The 21211-nt window shown below is 30.1% G+C and overlaps 1 protein-coding gene and 1 long non-coding RNA gene across 3 annotated transcripts; one reads left to right on the top strand and one right to left on the bottom strand.

Annotated features, from left to right (window-relative positions):
- Positions 1-2454: 2454 nt before the first annotated feature.
- Positions 2455-3060, bottom strand: LOC131631700 (uncharacterized). Its single transcript, XM_058902465.1, has one exon. It carries the CDS (start codon positions 3058-3060, stop codon positions 2455-2457), a length of 606 nt encoding a protein of 201 aa, XP_058758448.1.
- A 7240-nt stretch (positions 3061-10300) lies between these two features.
- Positions 10301-12565, top strand: LOC131631672 (uncharacterized). Of its 2 annotated transcripts, XR_009292779.1 has the most exons (4): positions 10301-10591; positions 10821-10903; positions 11247-11798; positions 11886-12565. It is a non-coding gene; the product is annotated as an uncharacterized LOC131631672 (long non-coding RNA). The 2 variants fall into 2 exon arrangements; XR_009292778.1 differs by having other exon boundaries at positions 10302-10903.
- Positions 12566-21211: the final 8646 nt, after the last annotated feature.

Here is a 21211-nt window from a genome sequence, read left to right as displayed (position 1 = left end):
TATGGGTTTCCCTTTGTCATCGACCTTATTCTTACTAACAATGGGCCTAGACCTATGATAGCTAGGAAAGAACTCATAATTCACGATTACATTAGGGTCAGGGATTGGACCCATAAATGCATGTGTCTCACCAACAATGTCAAGAGGGATAAATATCTAAGAAGCATAGATTCTGCGCTTTTCTTCAAGATAAGGAAGTTCTGGTACATACTCTTGATTCCCCACTTGCAACGGTCTAGAGATATTTATGATCGGTTGGGAAGCATCATCAAGTTGTGTTTTCTTGGACATTTGATCCGTAGAAGCCATTGATGCTAAAGTTTGTGGAAAAGATGCAAGTTTCTGAATGGGTTTTGAGGAAGAAGATGGTAAAAATTTCTGTTTGTCTGGGAGAGCAAAGAGAAAAAGTGTTTAAAATAATTGAAGGTCACTATTTATAAAGGGAAGAAAATGATCTTTGCAATTCTGGAAATTTTTAAATAAAGTTAGTGGGACACACGTTTGATAGTGATTCGTTGCCCAAACGGTTGCGCAGTTTTAGACATCACTCCTACTTATTACGAGTAATCATCACTCTGATTGCACACGTCTTGATGAGACATTTTGGGAAAAGTGGTCATAATTACAATGACGTCATTAAGTTGAGGAATACTGAAAGGTTCACTGGTCTAAATCTAAAGTGACAAGAAATGCCCATTTCTGCATTAATTCGAAATAGACATTTATTGAGGGAAATTTGTTAGCTAGAGATTTCGATAGGCATAAACAAGATATTCTAAGTATTGTGCTTCGAAGTAGAAAGTATGGAGATTGGATTTGTAAGGGCATTTTGAGCTTCTTTATATGAGGAAGATTTATATTATGTCGATGTAGGGTCCAAGTCGAAATGTCTTCGAAGTTAAAAGAACGAAAGACTTAGAATATTTCGAGATATTTTAAAGATACATTTCGACAACTACGTTGCTCACGCTTCATAACTTTGAGCGGGAAGGTTTTAAAATTCAAAGTGATTTATTTAGCCATAGGGACGCGTGGAAGTCTCAGGGAAACGAAATGGATGCAAAAGGGCAACATGACATTTAGTTAGAGAAAGACCGTTAGGGTCGAATGAGTATAAATAGGGATCTTAATGTTAGAATTCGGGGTGTTCATTTTGTACAAAAATCACTCAAATATACTAAAAGTACTAGCGTAGAGAAACGAGTTTTGCTGAGAATGTACGTATGAGAAACACCATTATTGTCTTTCAAAATTATTTTACTTTATCAATTCGAAATACTTCATATATCCTTTTATTTCCTTTACCTTTTCTAGTCGAAGTCTTTATTTTCAGAGTCATTTTATATGCTTTTCTATTGTCCTTTAGGTTTTCAGTTTGAACCTTTAAATTCCAGTCATTTAGAATTTATGGTCGAAGTCATATTTACCTATATTATTAGATGGTTATAATACTTAGAGAATTCTTATTGTTTTTTTATAGAAACAAAGTAACACTAGAATATGAACCCAATTATAGAAATGATTAATCTTAGACATATGTCTTAGGATCAATCTAGTCGATCCTGTAAGTTACCAAAATATTCAATTTGAATGAGAGACTAGCGATTATTTTACCCTAAATCATTGTAAACAAGTATCTATTTCATTCGGAGGATTGAGTTTTTTACAACGAGCTATACCACCCAAACTAATTGAGGGAAGCCGCATATATGCGCCCCCATCACAAGCACCTACAATGTCATGGTCACATTAGCTTACAATTTTTTCTTTGGTAGCTCAGGGGACGTCTAATTTTCTATATTAGATCACTAAATATTGTTATTTCAAATTACACAAATATAACTTGATGTTTAAAACTAATTTATATGGAATACTGGTTTTAAATTCAGGTCACAACATTTCTCTACTTTCTATGTGTTATTTGAATATGTGTTGAATACCGACTATTGTAGTAGCAAAATAAATAAATAAAAATTTTAAACTATTTCATTAATGAAACCCACAATTATTCAATGAAACCCACAATTATTCAATTTTCTTAAAAGATATAGTACAAGGAATGATATCGATTAGCTGTTTTTTTTTAAAAAAACTAATCACTTATACCATGTAGCAATACAATTATAAATAATATTATTTAACTTTGATTCTCCTTCATAATTTTTTTAGTGTTAGCATTTTTTTAAAACAAGATTCAATATATGGAGTACTAGGGGTACTCAAACCCGCTTACAAAAACCAGGCGAAACGCCAGAAAGCCAGACAAAGAAATTCCCTACCAAGTGACACTTAATTCAAAAAGAACAACTGGTCGTTATAGAACTCGTAAAAGTTGCATTTGAGATAAGAAATTTCGCCGATAAACGACCACCTCCACGCTTTCAATTTGATCTCCCACAACATATCCGACAAAACAAAAACGCCTTTGTTAAAAATGATCTCATTACGCTTACTCTAAATAACCCATGTTGCTGCTAGCCAAATCAAACATCTTTTACTCCTCTTAACCTTCTCCCCCCCACAAGCTTGCGACCAATACAGTAGACTGTCAGCAACCTGAAAAGGGACCTCCAAATCTATACTTGTCCAATTAGCCAAATCAGTCCAGACTTTCTTAATCAAATAACAATGGAACAGAAGATGGAATAATGATTCTGATTTAGTTTTACACAAAACACAATTGCGATCCTGTTGCTGAAGATTAATACCCCTGCGAATTAGGAGATCTTTAGAAGGCAAGCGGTTTAAAATTCCTCTCCATCCAAACACTTTTATGCTGAACGGAACAACAAAGTTCCACACTAAGTCCAGTGCTTCAGAACTGCTAACATTGAGTGCAAAACCGTTTCGGTGACTCGCGAACAGAGCCATCCCGCTGTGCACCGAATATCCTGACTGAACATCAGGAAGCCATGTAACAGTATCGTGCCCGAATTGGGATAAGGCAGCCGACTCCAGAACATCATAAAAATTATGCACCAAGCTAGCATTCCAACTCTGCACATCCTCTCCTAAACCACAGTTGTTCCACACCCCAAAATCATCTATCCAACTTCCCATATTTATGATTAATCCTGCCTTCCTATTACTCAAAGAAAAAAGAGTAGGAAATTGCTTCGCCGCTGCCGACAAGAATCCTAGAATTAGCAGAGAAAATTGATTCCTCGATACTGGATTCTAATCCCACGATGTCGTTCCGCCATACCAACTTGGACGTTGCACGAGAAGAATTGGGAATCAAAAAAGAATTGCTACCAATTTGACCATACCTAGCCTTCAAAAGATATTTCCAAAGAAATTCTAAATTTTGAGAGATCCTCCACCTCCATTTCAACAAGAGAAATTTGTTGAAATCAACTATTTTTTTCAGACCCAAACTACCTCGAGAAAACGGAAGGCAAACCTTTCCCACCCTATACATTGAATCCTTTTCTTCCCTTCCACTCCTCCCCACAAAAATTTCGACGGTAACTTCTCAATTTCTTTACAAATCTGTAGACCATAGAGAAAGGAAGCAAAACTATCTCTTTTTCTCATATGAAAGCATAATTTTCCACAACATATAGTGGTTATATTGTTATAGAATTGTTTGAAATAACACAACGATGTCATCCATATTAGTTTTCCACTCTTTTGTAGTTTTCTTATAATTATAAGACATGTATGAACTAATAAAGCATAAAATTCTAAAAATTATTTATTTTATGAAACACTCTACTTTTTATTGTTACATTGCCAAAGTAAGCATTTATCTAAACCAAACCACAAATCTTTAATTTTCCAAATAATATATCGGAACTACATCATCCATAATAGTTCCCCCAATTTTTTTTAGTTTTCTTATAATCAGAAGAGATGACTGAACCAATAAGCTATAAAATATAAAAAATTATTGGTTTTAAAAAACCATCTACTTTTTACTGTCCTAATGGCTCACTAAAAGTAAGTTTTTATCAAAGTAAGTTTTAGGACCACATTTGAATCTGTAAGTGCATATTACTAATTAGATTGTCAATTTTTTTACATGTTATATTTTTGTTTATATGTGCTTCTAACATAATTGTTTGTAAATTCTCAGCAATCATTGGCAATTATTTGTAATTTGTCCAGATGATAATATTATTTATTGGTTTTGTTCGCTTGGAAATCAACCAAGAAATCTTTTAAGGACACACTTCTAAGATAAAATGTTTTTTTTAAGATTTATGTTGAAATTTCTCTATTGTTTATCTTTATATGTTTACTAAACATAATTAGATTTTTGTTAATTATTTTTATTAGGGCTATGAGAGGTTATAACATTCTGAGAGGTTGTATTACGAATAAAAAGCCTAATTTTATAACTATAAAGGTAAGTAAATTATATTAAATTTATTGATATTTCATATGAGTTATATATATATATATATATATATATATATATATATATATATATATATATATATATATATATATATATATATATATATATATATATATATATATATATATATATATATATATATATATATATATATATATATATATATATATATATATATATATAATATCGACAAGAAAATAGTTGGGCTTGTGGTTATTATGTAACAAAAAATATGTTTGACATTATTCAAACGGGTATATTTCAAGGATTACATGAGGTAATAACAAAAGATTTCAACATATGGAAGTCACATCACTTCATGTTTTAACATGTTCTCGTTTAATTTATTTTATTGTTTACATTTGTAGATATATGATAATCCATCGTCATATGACAAAGATGTTATTGATAATATCCGACAAGTTTGGGCTCAATTTTTTTTGCAAATAGTTGAAGAACAACATCAACATGAAGAGAAAGAAACAAGGAGTTAGATAAAAGACGGTGTTTTATAAGAATTAATATCGAATTATTAATTAACATTTTTTTATATAATTTTGTATTTGAGTTTGGATTTACTGTCTATGGTATAATTTGTTAAATTTAAACCAAAATTATGAGTTTAATTTTGTTCAGTTGAAACAATAATAAAATGTTTATCGGTGACATATGGGTCCCCAACTTGATTTAAGATGGGTTAAATGCAATTCCCCCCTAATGGCAGGGGGAATTGCATTTAACCCATTTAAGATTAAACAATTATGTTATGCCTTTTTTCCATCCATTTTAGAAAATACTATTTGTTTAGGGTTCATCTAAAATAAAATGACACTCGATGTCATTTATAACACTAACTTAAATAAAATCAGGTGTGATACATACGCTATACAAACAATTTAAGAAAAAAACATGTGTGAAATGTTGGTTTCTAATCAAATAACTTCGTCAAACTTTTAACACCCAATTTTGGAGAAAATTGGAACGATATGTATGTTTAACATCTTTTATTAGGTAAAAATAGGTGTCATAAGTTGGTTTCTAATCAAACTACTCTCCATTAAACTTTAGCACCGGTTTCTGGGATAAGTAGGTACGATTTATAAGTGTTTACACCTCTTTGAAACTTTGAAAAAGAAAAAAGTGTCAAATGTCAGTTTTAACACCCATATGTAACACTTATAATATCAGTTTATCATCAGTGTTAAATCGCTTTACCATACCCTTTTTAAAACCGGTGTCAAAAATATACTTACAATACCGGTAGCAATAACACCGAAAAAATCAGGTACTAAATCTATAAAAAGTGGTGTTGAATCTCTTATCTACACTAGTGAAATAATATATCGAAACTACGTCATCTATAATAATTCCCCTAATGTTTTTGACTTTTCTTATAATTAGAAGACGTGACTGAACCAATAAGTTATAAAATATTAAAAATTATTGGTTTTAAAAAACCATCTACTTTTTACTGTCTTAATGGCTCACCAAAAAGTAAATTTTTATTAAAACCAAACCACAAATCTTCAATGTTCCCGAAAGATATAAGACAAGGAGAGATAACGATTAATAACTTTAAATTAAAAACTAATATGTTCTACTATTTAACATTACAATTATAAATAATGTTATTTTAACTTTGAATTTCTATCATAAAAGTTTATATTGTCACATTTAGTATAATTGTTGGACAATAAAAAATGAGCAAAAATAATATAAAGATCACACACCTCAGCAATTTTGCAAGAAGTTCATCAAAGTATTTAATCTGTCTTTTCAAACCTCTTTTACTCATATGATGACACAGTTTCCCACAACATATAGTAATATTGTTCTGAAATTGTTTGAAAATTCAGAATTACGAATTTCATGATAGTTTTTCTCCATAGACATACCCACTCTTTCGTAGCTAAAAGACATGTCTGAACCAATAAAACATAAAATATTAAAAATTACACTATAATATATATCATAAAACTTAAAACTATATATATATATATATATATATATATATATATATATATATATATATATATATATATATATATATATATGTATGTATGTATGTATGTATGTATGTATGTATGTATGTATGTATGTGTGTGTGTGTGTGAGAGTGAGACAACTTAATTATTGACATGACATTGCTAAAGTGGTTTCTTATTTAATTTTCATTTCATCAAAATATAATTTAATTTACATCACAAGAAAGCACCAAAACACTATCTAAGTGAATTATTCCTTAATAACTCCTTTTCATGTCATCAGTTCAATTGCCACATAAGTATATCACTTATCACATCATAAAAAATCAACCTCAAATACACATGTGAGAAAAATGTTAAGGCATTTTGAATATTGGAGAACAAAATCATGAATTTAAAAATTGAGGGCAATAATTGAGAGTAAAGAAAATTTGGGGAAGAAAATATCATTTTATCTTATCATTTTATCTATAAGACAATATTGTTAAGAATAATATAAAACTACTTCCCATTAATTTTGCTATAGTTTTTGATTATGATATATTAGAATGTCCAAATATGAATTTAATTTCGTTATTGAAAGTTGATAAATTTATAATTTAGATTTGATATGTTTTGAATGTTAGATTAGTTACATAAAACTTAGCTTTTAATATTTATGACTCTAATTAAAAGTCTTTAGGTAACTATTTAAATTCACCATAAATTATACATTAGCATTACATTATATGTATAAACATAAAAACATAATTATTAAGGTGTCTTTTAACTTTACCACTATAATCCAAGGGTCTCTATATTTTTCCTTTGTTTTTGAAAATTGCTTTGTTTTTTAAAATATCATAATGTAGTCAACTATCTACCCATTACTAAGATGTTGCCCAAACTGACTAAAATACCCTTCCTCCCAAAATAAATTACACTACCAAAAGGATAGCTAAGTAATTAACAAATTAAAAATCCAACTTTGCCATTTGTTTGATTCTTATTGGACAAGGTTGAAATATTTTGTACTCCTAGGCTGCTTTTTCGTTTCCCTTTTGTACTTCCACAGAACTTTTTTCGTTTCCCTCCAATCAACTTTATACCCATTCTCTCCATTCTCTGCAGAACTTCATTTCAACAACTTTGGTAACCACACAACACAGGAAAAGTTGCTCCGTTCAAAGCTTAGTCTCTCTTCCTCCTTTCCCTGTTCAACGTTTACTCACCGGCAGGTATGAATAGCACCCGCTAATCATCTTTGTTTTTCCATTTTCCTTTCGTTTTTTCACGGACAACCCGAGTTTTTGTTTCACTTCTGATTCATATGGCCGTTTAAGAGTGGAAAGAAAAGCATTGGTATAGAAGCAAGAAGAAAACGTGAGCACCCATGAGGAGCCTCACTTCTGATTCATTCTACTTCCTCCTTTCTCTCTCCACACCAAGCCTGCGAAATTTCTTCAAGCTCCTCCGATTTTCACCGGTAAAACAAAATCGTTTCTCCCTTCTATCTTCTTCTTCTTCATCATCATGTTTTCTTCTCATTTTGATTTTTATAACATATAGTGTTTCTCCCTTCTCTTTTATTCATCATGTTTTGCATTCATTTTGAATGTTATTGTGGTTCTTGTGTTCTTCTTCATTCTATTTTTCATCTTTATTGCCATTTGGGTGTTCTTCACGCGATTTTAGGGTTTTCCTCTGGTTCTTCATTGGTTATCTATTCTGGTTATAATGATTTTCATCTGTAAAGATGAAAAGATTTGGTTTTTATACTGCTTTTTATAAAGTAAACATTTGTCTTTTATAAAGTTTACATTTTTATAAAGTTGCGAGCTTGTAATTTTTATACTGAAGTTTATATTGAACATTTATACTGAAGTTGACATTTCTTCTGGTTCTTCGCTGATTATCGATTATGGTTATACTGATTTTCATCTGTAAAGATGAAAAGATTTGGTTTTTATACTGGTTTTTATAAAGTAAACATTTTTCTGTTATAAAGTTTACATTTTTATAAAGTTGTGAACTTGTAATTTTTATACTGAAGTTTTTATAAAGTTGTCATTTTTACAAGTATATTTATACAGAAGTTTATAATGATTCATAAACTTGTCATCTATAAAGTTCTGGTTTTTAAAGTGTTTTTGGGAAAAACTTCAGGATTTTGTATAATGATTTGGAAAAAGTTCTGGTTTTTAAAGTGATATCTTTAGTGATTTTCATAAAGTTTGATAAAGTTGTGATTTTTATAGAGTTGTGAGTTGTGATATCCTTTAGACTGATTTTAATATTTACTTTCTAGGGATACTGATTTTGTTAATCACATTTATACTGATTTTGCAGCTCAGAATTGGAGCCCAGAAGCCAGCATTAACAACACCCCTTCAAAGAGGGAGAATCCATCTGATTCTGATCCAGATCGAGAGGGCCCTGATCTCTTGACACCAAAGCTATCCTCAACCAAATCGGCAAGGACCAAGACTGGAAGGAACACCAAGAACAAGTGAACATAGTACTAAAAATGAAATGTTGAGTTTTTTTGTGATCAACATGCAAAACCTTATGGACACAACTTTTTTTTTTGGGATCTACATTAGCAATATCTATTTTTTCTTTGTAATGTCTTTGTTGAACAATACTTTTATGTCAACTTATGTTTGGAACAATGTTGTAGTTTCCATTTAACTAATCTTCAGACAATTATCAAATATGTATTTGTAACAACTAATGGTGTATGGTTTCACCCTTAACTAAGTTTTTCATTTGCAACCTTATATATTTTCCATGTGCAACCATTAGAAGTATTATACTGCTTTTAAGTAGGCAATAATTTGTATAAGCATTAAAAGTATCATTATAGTAATCATAATTTTTATAAAATACAATAATGAATTTATATGGAACCATTAAAAGTATCATATTTTTTGAAAAGTTTTCATGTTAAGAATAATAATCCCCGTATCCACAGTCAGCTGAATTAAATATCTCCACGAAAAGTCTATATAGTATAAAGTCCAAACATTTACTTTCAACTTTCTAGATTTTACAAACTGATATCTATGTACCATTGCAGCATTTCATCACCATAAATATCACATTTCATAAAAAGAATCAATATACCTGCTTTTAAGATTATCATCATTAAACACCATTGTATGTACCAAGGATAACTTTTCATTTCTGCTTTACAGTCTTAATCTCACACTTATTACTATTATACTACCAATAATCCTACAAATACTACTCTATTTGTTTCTACTCTGGTGCAATGCAACATCTTTTGCTTTTTTATCTTGGTTTATTATATGTACTCTGCACTTATTGTGCTATTTTATTTAATGCATTTGGTTTATTAAAAAAAACAATTAACTATTACCCGATCACTATGTATGTACATCAATTAATCAATTGTTTCTGCTGCATTTAATTATGTAGGGTATTGAAAAACTCACTTACTTTTCTTATCTTTCCTCAATTTTTGTGCAAATTATAAAGTGTGTCCTAGCCTGCTTTGAAACCTGCGTGCTTTCAATTTTTTATGATGCTCCAGCTAATAAGAAGTACTTTCATAAACTGCCTTTTCAAAATTACAGCTACACAGAGGCAAAAAGCATGCAATCTTGCACGGCTATCTAAAAGATACGCTGTTATGATTTTATCCAATCTTGAGACAAACAATATCATATTTCAACCAATTTAATTCTATTGGAATTTTTTAACTTAGTTTTGATTTATATTTTAATTTTCCTATGCATTTTTTAATTTAGTTTCATTTCTCTTTTGTTTATGAACATTTAATGTTGTTTGTTCACTAGAAGGTTATCCAACTTTTAAAACAAAGTTTTTCAAGGGTGAATTTTGAAGGCAACTCTACCATATTGATAATGATATACTAATAAATCTACTATCTACTATCTACTCATTATTATAAAATTGACCAAATTCTCAATTTTAACCTTCTCCAAAATAAACTTTACCCTTGCAAAAGGTTAATGAAGTAATTAACAAATTGAATATTTGGACTTGCCATGTGTTGTCTACTCATTCGTCAACTTTTACCTTTTGTCTTTCTGCTCCCGTTTTCCCTCTATCTCTCTTCATATGGTATTCTCTCTTTTCTGTTTTCTCCACAAACCCTAGCGCAGCCACAAACCTAGCGATGTCTTCGACCACTCCAATCTCACAATCTCACGGTCTTTGTCATTTGGTTTCGATCAATTTGACGGCGACCACCGTTTCTCCATCTTCGGCCGATTCGGTAAGAACGAGCATAGTTTCCCCATCTTTCTTCTTCGTTTTTTCACTCCATTTTTTCACTCCTTCGTATTCTTAGATCTATGATGTTATGATTTAATTTGAGTTTGCTTCTTCTCATTTTTGGTGTTATTTACAGAGGTTTTGTCAAAATATTTGATTTTCCTTTTCTCTGCTTCACAAACTGGATTCATCTCTTAACTGTGTTTTGTGTTTTATCTCTAATGTTTCAGTTAAAGATTTCACAGCAACACTCAAATCTGTGTGTTTTCTACAAGACTGCATAGATTTGACATATATTGTTTCATTGTCCGTGGTGAGTGTTTTTTTTATTATGATTTTATTGTTTGTTTTCTTCCCCAATTTGTTTGGAAAAGTATTTGGAAAATTTGAAAGATCTTTATTTATACATCTTATACACCTTTAAGTGTTTTCTCTTTTTCCTGTTGCTGTTGTTGTGTCAATGGTTTTTCATCAGTTTTTTTCATTTCTGTAATTGAGTTGTTGAACGTTAATAAAGTGAAAAAGGAAAAAAAACAAGTTCTGCACATTTTCTGGTTTTGAATGGAAGCTGCCACTGTGGTAATAGATGGAAATACGACCGAAACTGGACATATAGTTGTCATAACTATTGTAGTTGTCATAATTTGTTTTTACAGGTTTCAAGATCCATAGGTGATGCATATTTGAAGAAAGTGGAATTCAATAGGGAGCCTCTGCCACAAAAGTTTAGACTACCTGAAATCTTTTCAAGTTGATTCTTAGTAGTGAATCATCAGTTATCAATTCATAAAATCCAACCCGAAGATAAATTTCGCATCTTTGTTTCTGATGGTTCATGACTGCTTATGGTTGATGTTTCGAATACCTCAACCGTGTTTTCTTATTCATGAGTTCTTTTCTCAGTACTATTGATTTATGTAACAGGAAATATCACGGAGATATTAGTTACAAGCTTGATTGTGAAGAGACACTTCCAGTGAAGATATTAGTTATAAGCTAACCCGAAATTCTATACCGAAACGGGTCAATTGTGTTGCAAGAATAGCTATATATATAACATGTTTACAAATCAATATACATTCTAATAAGTTCGGTTGTTGAAAAATAAGTGATTATTTTTAGGGTGAATCTGATGATCTGTTAATATTCTGGACAGCTATTATACCGTTCTCTTTGGTGTAGCAAGGAGTATTGGAGTTGGCCCTCAGGTTTGTCATGCCCCATTTTTTCCTTGCCAACATTACTCTCTTTTTCCAGTTTGAATTAACAAATCTCTTCCTTTTGTTGGATATCAGTTGATATGGGACCGGGCTCTTGGAATGCCACTTGAAAGGCCAAAAAATGTCACATTGGAAAAACTCGAGAAATTGGCCGGTGCATCATCATGAAATCAAAAGCACCATTTATTTTTTGATTGCTAAAATACATTTTGCGGTGAATGTAAGATGTTGTTTACTTGAAAATTTTAGTATGATATCAACGAGGTCCATTCGTTGCCAACAGTCCCATTCCACTAATTTTTTTTGCTGTTTGTCTGCATTTTCAGATTTAGAATATTTGGGTATATGTTTATCTATTCAAAATTATATATGTTTTACATTTTTTGTTACAACCAATTAATGTTGAAATTGTAGGTCTGCTGCTAATCATTTGTTGCAGTTAGAGAAGTAGTGAATGTGGCTGTTAGTTCAGAAACTGGGTGGTGTAGGACTGTTTTTGAATTTCAGTTTTTTAACATGACACTGGTTCTGGTGTGGGTAAAAGTTTATTTAGTAGTGTAACAAATATTGTCCCACTATATTGTGATATTATGCATCAGATATCTGGTTTTTACACTACTAAATCAAAACAATAGCTGTTTTTCATAAATAGCTTAACAGATATTGTGTGATATTGTTAACTATATGTTAACACTACTAAATCAGAACCATATCAATATTGTTAACTATACTGTTACAAATTTTTTCCCAATATATGCACCCGATATCTATTTTTTAACTATATTGTTATAAAATTTTTAACCGTTCTGATTTTATATGCACCAGATATTGTTCTATTTAACTTCAGTTTTTTAACATATTGATATGATTTCTTTTAATAAAATTTTAATGCTAGAAAATAATTTTAGTTTTGGACAAATGATATCTAGCCTTTGACAATTAACCGTATACATCTTCCAACTTGTGCTTTAGTGTCCAAACAAATTTTCTATTAATAATTTATTAGGATATCATTCAATGCACACAATATTAATCCAAATTGTAAACCAATATATAATTATGGGCCATCATAAAGATAATATAATTATTTTATATTTTATTTCTCCTTTAATTTTATTTCTCCTTTAAGTAACTTATTTTATTTATATTGAATATTGTACAAAGATCTCTTCAATAAATAAATCAATTAATACACAATTAATTATAATGATACATATTAATTATAATAAATATATTATCTTTCTTTTTGAATTGAAAATTATATTTTATTATTGTAATTGTTCTACCATTTAGATGCATGGAAAAGCATATATATATATATATATATATATATATATATATATATATATATATATATATATATATATATATATATATATATATATGTGGCTAAAGTTATGGTCAATGGCAGACAAAGATGATCATAGTTTTCGAGGATATATTGAAAAAAACACCAACACTTCGTATACATACCCCGTTCATATGTTTATCAAAATAAAGTTAATAATTTATTTATCCCACGGGTCACTATCGACACAATATTTATTTTAATTTAATTAATCATTATTTTAATTTAAGAGACAAAATTTTTATTTTTAATTATTATTTTAATTAATCATTATCTAATGTCTTTTTGGGAATGTTCACATATGACTATACTTTTAATGATTTTTCTCAATTTTATTTACTCTTTAACCTATAGTGACCCATATCCCTTACTTTTAATTGTTGTTGAGCCATCAATTATTTAATTCATACTACTAATATTGATGATCCATATCCCTTAAATTTTTTTTGTGGATCATTATTTTAACTTATAACCTAATTTTCATACTACTAATATCTTATGGGTCAATTTTTTCTTTGTATAATTATTTAATATTAAGTAATTCATTTCAAATTTATTTGTATTTAAATAATTCTATACCATATCAATTGCATGATAGTATAATGTATTTTTTTTAATTTTAATAACATTAAAAATTTATTTATCTCACGGGTCACTAACATCAAGAAAAAAACAAAATAGTGGGACCAAAGTTGCATTAAGCCATTTTTATTTTAAATATTAACTTTTTCTCCATCTCACAATTATATTTTTTCTTCTTTGTGTATGATTATTTAATATAATTAAATCTATATGATTACTGTTCATTTTAAAAAAAATGTTCATTTTAAAAAAGATAAATCATTTCAAATTTTACATTTGTATTTAGTATTATCTAAATATTGTGACATTAAGACTCATTCATGTTTTATCACAATAACAAATATTTTATGGTTATTTTTTCTTTATAATTATTATTTTAGTTATTTACACAATATCGTAATTAAATTACCCGTGCGGGAGCACGGGTCTCTTACTAGTAATGATAGTAAAAATTAACAACGATGACTTATTATATTTATTTATTTATTTTTGTATATTTTAGCATTCCTTTGCCATCATTAAAATATCTATATTTATATATTTATAAAAAAAAAATTAAATTATTAGGTTAATTATTTGAGATGAAGATTTATAAGGGTTAAAATGTTTGTATATTATAAATTTATATCGAATAAAAAATTTATATCATGATTTTATGTAATTAAAAACTTATTTATCTCACGGGTCACTATCACCATAATATCTATTTTATTTTATTCATCCATCTTATATCGTCAGCTATTTTCACGGGTCACTATCACCACAATACCTTTATGTATTTATTTATTTATTTTAAATAACCAAACATTTGTAAATATTTATAAATATTTATAGTTATTAGTGATATTTGTTATTAAATTATATAATTGCATATTTTGTAATTGTATTTAAATAAATTATATACAAATTAAAATTGAAAACTATTTATTTAAGAAGTTTTCACGGGACAATATCACCACAATATCTGTTTTAATTTAATCAACAAAATATTATCAGTATTTATAATTAGTATAAATTCACTATTTTCACGGGACACTATCACCACAATACATTTTTTATTTAAACAACAAAATCTTATAAATATTTATATTTATTAGACACATTACATTTATCATGTTGGTGATTTGAAAAATATTTCTTTTTAAATATGTTATTAGTGATTTAATAATAACAATTGTATATCACCAACAATCTAGCTTTATCAAATTACCTAAGATACAAATGCCTATTGCATTTCCATGTTCTTTTTTTACATAGCTATTATATATATATATATATATATATATATATATATATATATATATATATATATATATATATATATATATATATATATATATATATATATATATATATATATATATATATATATATATATAGATTCATTTTATTTTTTTAACATTCTCTATTCGAATTTTTATACTTCTTCTTTTTGCGTTTGTAATACATTATTCATATTAAGATATGAATCACCCGTGCGGACGCACGGGTCTTCTACTAGTTTTACTATTAATATCAAGAGTTAATACACAACAATAATTTTATTTTATTTTTCTTTTCTCTTCCAATATCTATCCCATTTTAGCCTTAAAAAATTATATATTAGAATATAAAAAATAAAAAATTAGAAGCAGATAAGAAAATGGAGAAAAATGTTGAAGGATTTTACCTTAATCAAGAAAATCACAGCCGCAGGTAAAATAATTATCATCATCCTCAAAGCTAAATGCTCATTTGTTGTTAACTAAGTCAGCAGAAGAAAATATTAACTTTGAATTTTGATAAATAAAAAGAATAATTTTAATATTTAATATTTATCATTAAAAATTTTAATATAATAAAAATCACATAATTTTCTAAAACGATATAGTTAAAATAGTTTTTTTATAAATTTTTTATTTAAAATAACATTAAATTTAATTGCTTTTTTTTTTTATAAATTTATGTGATATTTTAAAATCTAAAAAAATTATAACAAAATAATATTAAAAGAAACTATATTTTATTTATTAATTTTTAAACAAGCTTGAAACTTTTATAAGGCTACTAAAACAGTTGAATTGTTAAAATAATTAACATAGGAATCGAACTAATGACACTGAAGCGTAACTATGATTCCCAATTTATGGTAGCCTTCCGCTATGCTTCATGCAAGATTGCATAGATGAATGTAATATATACTCCCTCCGTTCCTTTTTAAGTGTCGTTTTAGAAGAATTTTTTTATTCCTATTTAAGTGTCGTTTTATAATTTAATGTTATAATTTATCATTTATACCCTTATTTTTTCAATAACTCCACCTCAAATTTTTCAATTAGTTTATTGGAAAAAGAGAGTGTATGATTGAATTTATTTGGAAAGAGAAAAATAAATAAGGGTATAATAGGAAAAGTAACTCTAATAATCCACTATCTTGGTTGAAGAGATTTTTGCTAAAACGACACTTAAAAAGGAACGGAGGGAGTAATATATAATATATTTTACCTTAATGTAATATATAATATATTTTATAATATTTGAAACTGAGTATGAATTAATGCTTAAGCATTAAACTTCATGAAACTATGTATTTTATCATTTTGCTAAATTTTGTTAACATAACTTTTGTAGTATATGCAATCTATGTTTGAAGCAATTCTTGTTTGAATTATTTATTTTATAAAAAATATTGTAAAAAAAATTCCCCGTAACTTATAAAAAGAAACATTCACCGTGTTCTTACTATTTTAATTTTAGGGAACCATTGGTAATTGTTGACAAATATCACAACATTTGAAAATAGTCCTCATGAAGTGTTTTCAATCTGCCACTTTTTGGGAACATTTTTCACTTGTTGCAATTTTTAACAAAACATTAAAAACATCAACTAAGATGCCACAGAAAGACGTCCCATTTTACTATAGTTTAGGCGCCATTTTATGAAAGTGTGTCCAAAAAACAATAAAATAACAGTCCCTTAAATAATAGACAATGCTCAGTACAGAGGAAACTCGAGAAGCATCCCTTATTCTTTTAAACAATATTTTTCTAAATTCTGGCAACGCTTTTCAATTGTTGTCAAAGAGGAAAAATATTGTAGTGATAAAAATTCATTATTTTCTATTTTAATTATTTTTTCACAATTTCTACATAGTTTTTACTCTCATCTGGTATGTCTATTGTTTTAGTGAATCTCAAACATCTTCACTCCCATTAATTAAACATCTCTGTAACTTACTTGAAGAAGATGCTATAGAAGTATTTAGTATCTGGTGAGATATTTTTTCTCATTAAGTTTTTTTTTTTCCTTTAAAATAATTCTCAAATATATTTTGAAATATTCTATCATATACGTTTAAGAATCAAACGACACTCCAAATTGCATCTAACTTACTTTTCCATGAACGAATTACCAAGCACATAGAAATAGACTTTCATTATGTAAGAGACAAAAAACTTTTAGGAGAAATAACCACAGATATCGTCAAATCTGAAAATCAATTGACTGATATGTTTACAAAGTCTCTTAGGGGTTCTCGAGTAGATTACATTTGTAACAAGATCGACTCACACTACGCCAAATTTGGCTTTTAGCAGCACCCCTACGAAAGCGCTTTTAGGAAAAGCGCTGGCATAGGCTTCGCTAAAGACAAAATTAAAAAACACGCTAAAAAAGCGCTCTAATAGTGGGGGGGTATGAAAGCGCTTTTAAGAAGCGCTCTGGTAGGGGGGGGGGGGGGGGTTATGAGAGCGCTTTTCAAAAGCGCTCTGGTAGGGGGGGGGGGGGTACGAAAGCGCTTTACAAAAGCGCTCTGGTAGGTGGGGGGAACGTGGGGGGAACGAAAGCGCTTTTCAAAAGCGCTCTGGTAGGGGTGTTTAATGAGAGCGCTTTTTGTCAAAAGCGCTGGTATAGCCCAGGCTATGAGAGCGCTTTCCAGAAGCGCTTTAGTAGCCTTATTACTAAAATTAAAACCAAAAACACGCTTCTACTGTTTCTCACTTTCTCTCTTTCTTTTTCTCTCTGCACGCGAACCAGAAACCCCAGTACCCCTCACCGTCGTCGGTCCTCCGTCAACCACCATCGCGCGAACTTCTTCTCCTCCGTCCACCACCATCGTTTCGTCTCCGTCTCTTCTCCTCTGGTAGCAACTTGCTTTGCGCCACCCAGGTATCACACTTCTCATAGCTTTTAACAAAACCCTAGATGTATCAATGTATCCTTGTGATTCTGAATTTGATGGAATGCTCTTTTCTTAAGGCCTTTGATAGGGTTTTGAGTTCTGTTGGAAAAGAGAAGTGTATTCAGCTTGTGATTCTGAATTTGATGAAACTTCTATTATATTTATCTTCCTTCTTTTGTCATGTACTTCCACTTTCTTTAGAATTGCCAGTGCTGTAGTTGAAATGAGGTGCAGAATTGCTCAATGTTTAAGCCATTATAAGATTAATAGTGTAGTTAGTTACTGTAATAATTCAAAAGAATATAATTTTCTAGTATAAAGCTATACATGAGTCTATGAAAGTTTTAATTTATTTAAGATCACAAAAGAATAAGTTATTTTATTTGTTTGTTTGAAGTGTTGTGCAAAATGTATGAGTAATGTTTTGTTGAGTTTAATCATTTATATTTTGTTTGTTTTGGATCATAAGATTTGGAAGTGTTTATAGTACAATTGAGAGTACTGATTATTTCCTTAGTATCTTAAACTTTGTTTGGTCGGATAAGCCAAAATTGTCCACCGGTGTCACATACTGTACGCTTAAATAACTCCATTTGTGACATAAATAAAGATTTGTGTTTAGTGTTGATACCAAGTGTGAGCCTCATGCTAAATCTAACATTTGGAAAAGTATCTTGATGTCGAAGAGAGAATTTGGAGTTGTCAACAAGGGACTTATCAGAAAAAAACTGAATATAAATTATATAATAACCGATGCCCATCATATATTTGGGCATAAAACTGAATATAAATTATATAATAACAACAACAATAACCCTAGCTAGTACATACATAGCTATATAGATTTTGGAATTTGATAAAATATATATTATATACTTTTATTTATATATAATAACTCTATGATATATATGTTGTGTGTGTATGAGATTGAGAGTGATGGTATATATATATTGTACAATAAATTGGCTTGTTCAAGGATGCCAAGTACTGTAAAGTATGAGAATGACAGCACATAGAGAAATTAAATAATAAATAATATATAATAATAGTAATAATATATACCTTATGAGAGTTGAATTAATGAGGAAGAGAGAAGGTAAAGAATGAAACAAGAGTGAGTTAATGTATATAGACAAGGATGATTCATAAGGTTTGCTTTTGAGCAAAAAGTTTTATAGCTTCGTGTTAGTAGTGGTGTATTTAATTAACTGCATCGTGTGTCTTGTGTTAGTAGTGTTAGTAGTGGTGTATTTAATTAACTGCATCATGAGCTATTCACCCATTCTTATTATAATCATACATTGAATTGAATTTCTTGTATAGGTCTGACTGGATTGATAACTTTGGATCTCTTTGGAGCTCGTATCATTGACTCTGGTACTACATATTTAGGAGTATGTACACACATCAAACTATTGTTGATTTCCTTTGTTCAATCGATTTTGTCTTGGTGGTTACTAACTTTGTGAATTTGCTATAGGGGTAACTTGTGTATAGTGAAAGTTTGATCGTTTCCCAGCCTAGTTCGACGTTTGGCGTTTTCTTGAGTTCGGTAACATCCGAGGTAAATTTCTTTCTCAAATTACTGGTATTATGATGAATTTGTCTGAAATTGTGTGATTATATATGTTACGTTTTATTGCTTCGGATTCATTCCGTTTATACTTTGCGTTTTGACAGAAACACATTAGTTTTATGTGTTTAGAGAGTTAATATAGGAGGTACTTACTAACTTTGTGAATTGAATTCGCCATAGGGGTTACTTGTGAAGAGTGGAAGTTTGACCGTTGTTGTTTAGCTTAATTAAGACATGGATAAGACATGGATGAATTCAAACCGATTGTCGAAAGAGTACGAGAAAGGGGTATGGGAATTTGTTGAGTTTGCGGTTGCGAACTCCAAAGACCCGCTTCGAATGCCGTGTCCTTGCTTGGGTTGCTGTTATGCCGGGGGTAAGGTTGACGGGAATCAGTTGGGATCTCATTTACTACGGTTTGGAATTGATAGAAGTTATACATGTTGGACAATGCATGGTGAGAAAAGTACCGGGAATGCTGGGTCGAGGTGTAATAGGAAGTATGCTTCAAACGACGATTGCACAGACACATACGATTGTGATCGAGTCGAAGAGATTGCAGAAGCGCTGGAAGAAGATCTAGCGGATTGTCCCAAAATGTTTGAGAGGTTGGTAAGCAATGCAGAGAAACCGTTGTATGATGGTTGTTCAAAATTCACAAGATTGTCTGCGGTGTTAAAGTTGTACAACTTAAAGGCGGACAATGGATGGTCGGATAAAAGTTTCACAGAGTTATTAGCCCTTATGAAAGATATGCTACCAGAGGATAATGTTCTTCCCAATCGAACGTATGAAGCCAAAAAAATGTTGTCTTCTATTGGAATGAGCTATGATAAGATACACGCATGTCCAAACGATTGCGTTTTGTTTCGAAACGAGTATGCAGCGTTGAATGAGTGTCCTAAATGTGGTGCCCCTCGATATAAGAAAAAGTTGTCTCCTGCTAAAGTCTTATGGTATTTTCCTATAATTCCGAGATTTAGACGCATGTATCGTAGTGAGACCGATTCAAGACACTTGACTTGGCATGCAGATGAAAGAATTATTGATGGAAAGTTGCGACATCCGGCAGACTCACCACAATGGAGTAAAGTTGATACTGAATATCCTGAATTTGGAAAAGAAGCAAGAAACCTTCGGTTGTCATTGTCTACTGATGGAATGAACCCGCATGGTATTCAAAGTATCTCGCATAGCACATGGCCTGTGATTCTTATGATTTATAACTTACCTCCGTGGCTATGTATGAAGCGTAAGTACATGATGTTATCTATGCTAATTTCTGGGCCTAAACAACCAGGGAATGACATAGACGTATACTTGGCACCCTTAATCGAAGATTTAAAGTTTTTGTGGGAGAGAGGTGTGGAGGTTTACGATGGGTATAGGAAAGAAAGTTTCAACTTGAGGGCGATGTTGTTTGGAACAATTAATGATTTTCCAGCATACGGAAATCTATCCGGGTACAGCAACAAGGGTCAAAAGGCGTGTCCTGTTTGTGAAGATGAAACCGATACGACACGATTGGCGCTTTGTCAGAAGAATGTCTTTCTCGGCCATCGTAGATTCTTAAATTCTAATCATCACTACCGTGGGTGGAGAAAAGCATTCAATGGAGAGGCCGAACATCGTACAGCCCCGCCTTTTTTGTCAGGTGATCAAATTTTTGAAAAGGTGAAAGATGTGAGCACTCAGTTTGGCAAGCCTTTTGCACATTCAATTGTCAAGGGTGGGT

Source organism: Vicia villosa, unplaced genomic scaffold (assembly GCF_029867415.1).
Source record: "Vicia villosa cultivar HV-30 ecotype Madison, WI unplaced genomic scaffold, Vvil1.0 ctg.000857F_1_1, whole genome shotgun sequence".
NCBI classification, from domain to species: Eukaryota; Viridiplantae; Streptophyta; class Magnoliopsida; order Fabales; family Fabaceae; genus Vicia; species Vicia villosa.
The sequence above is the reverse complement of the archived record's forward strand: the minus strand, read 5'-3'. Positions and strand labels throughout refer to the sequence as shown.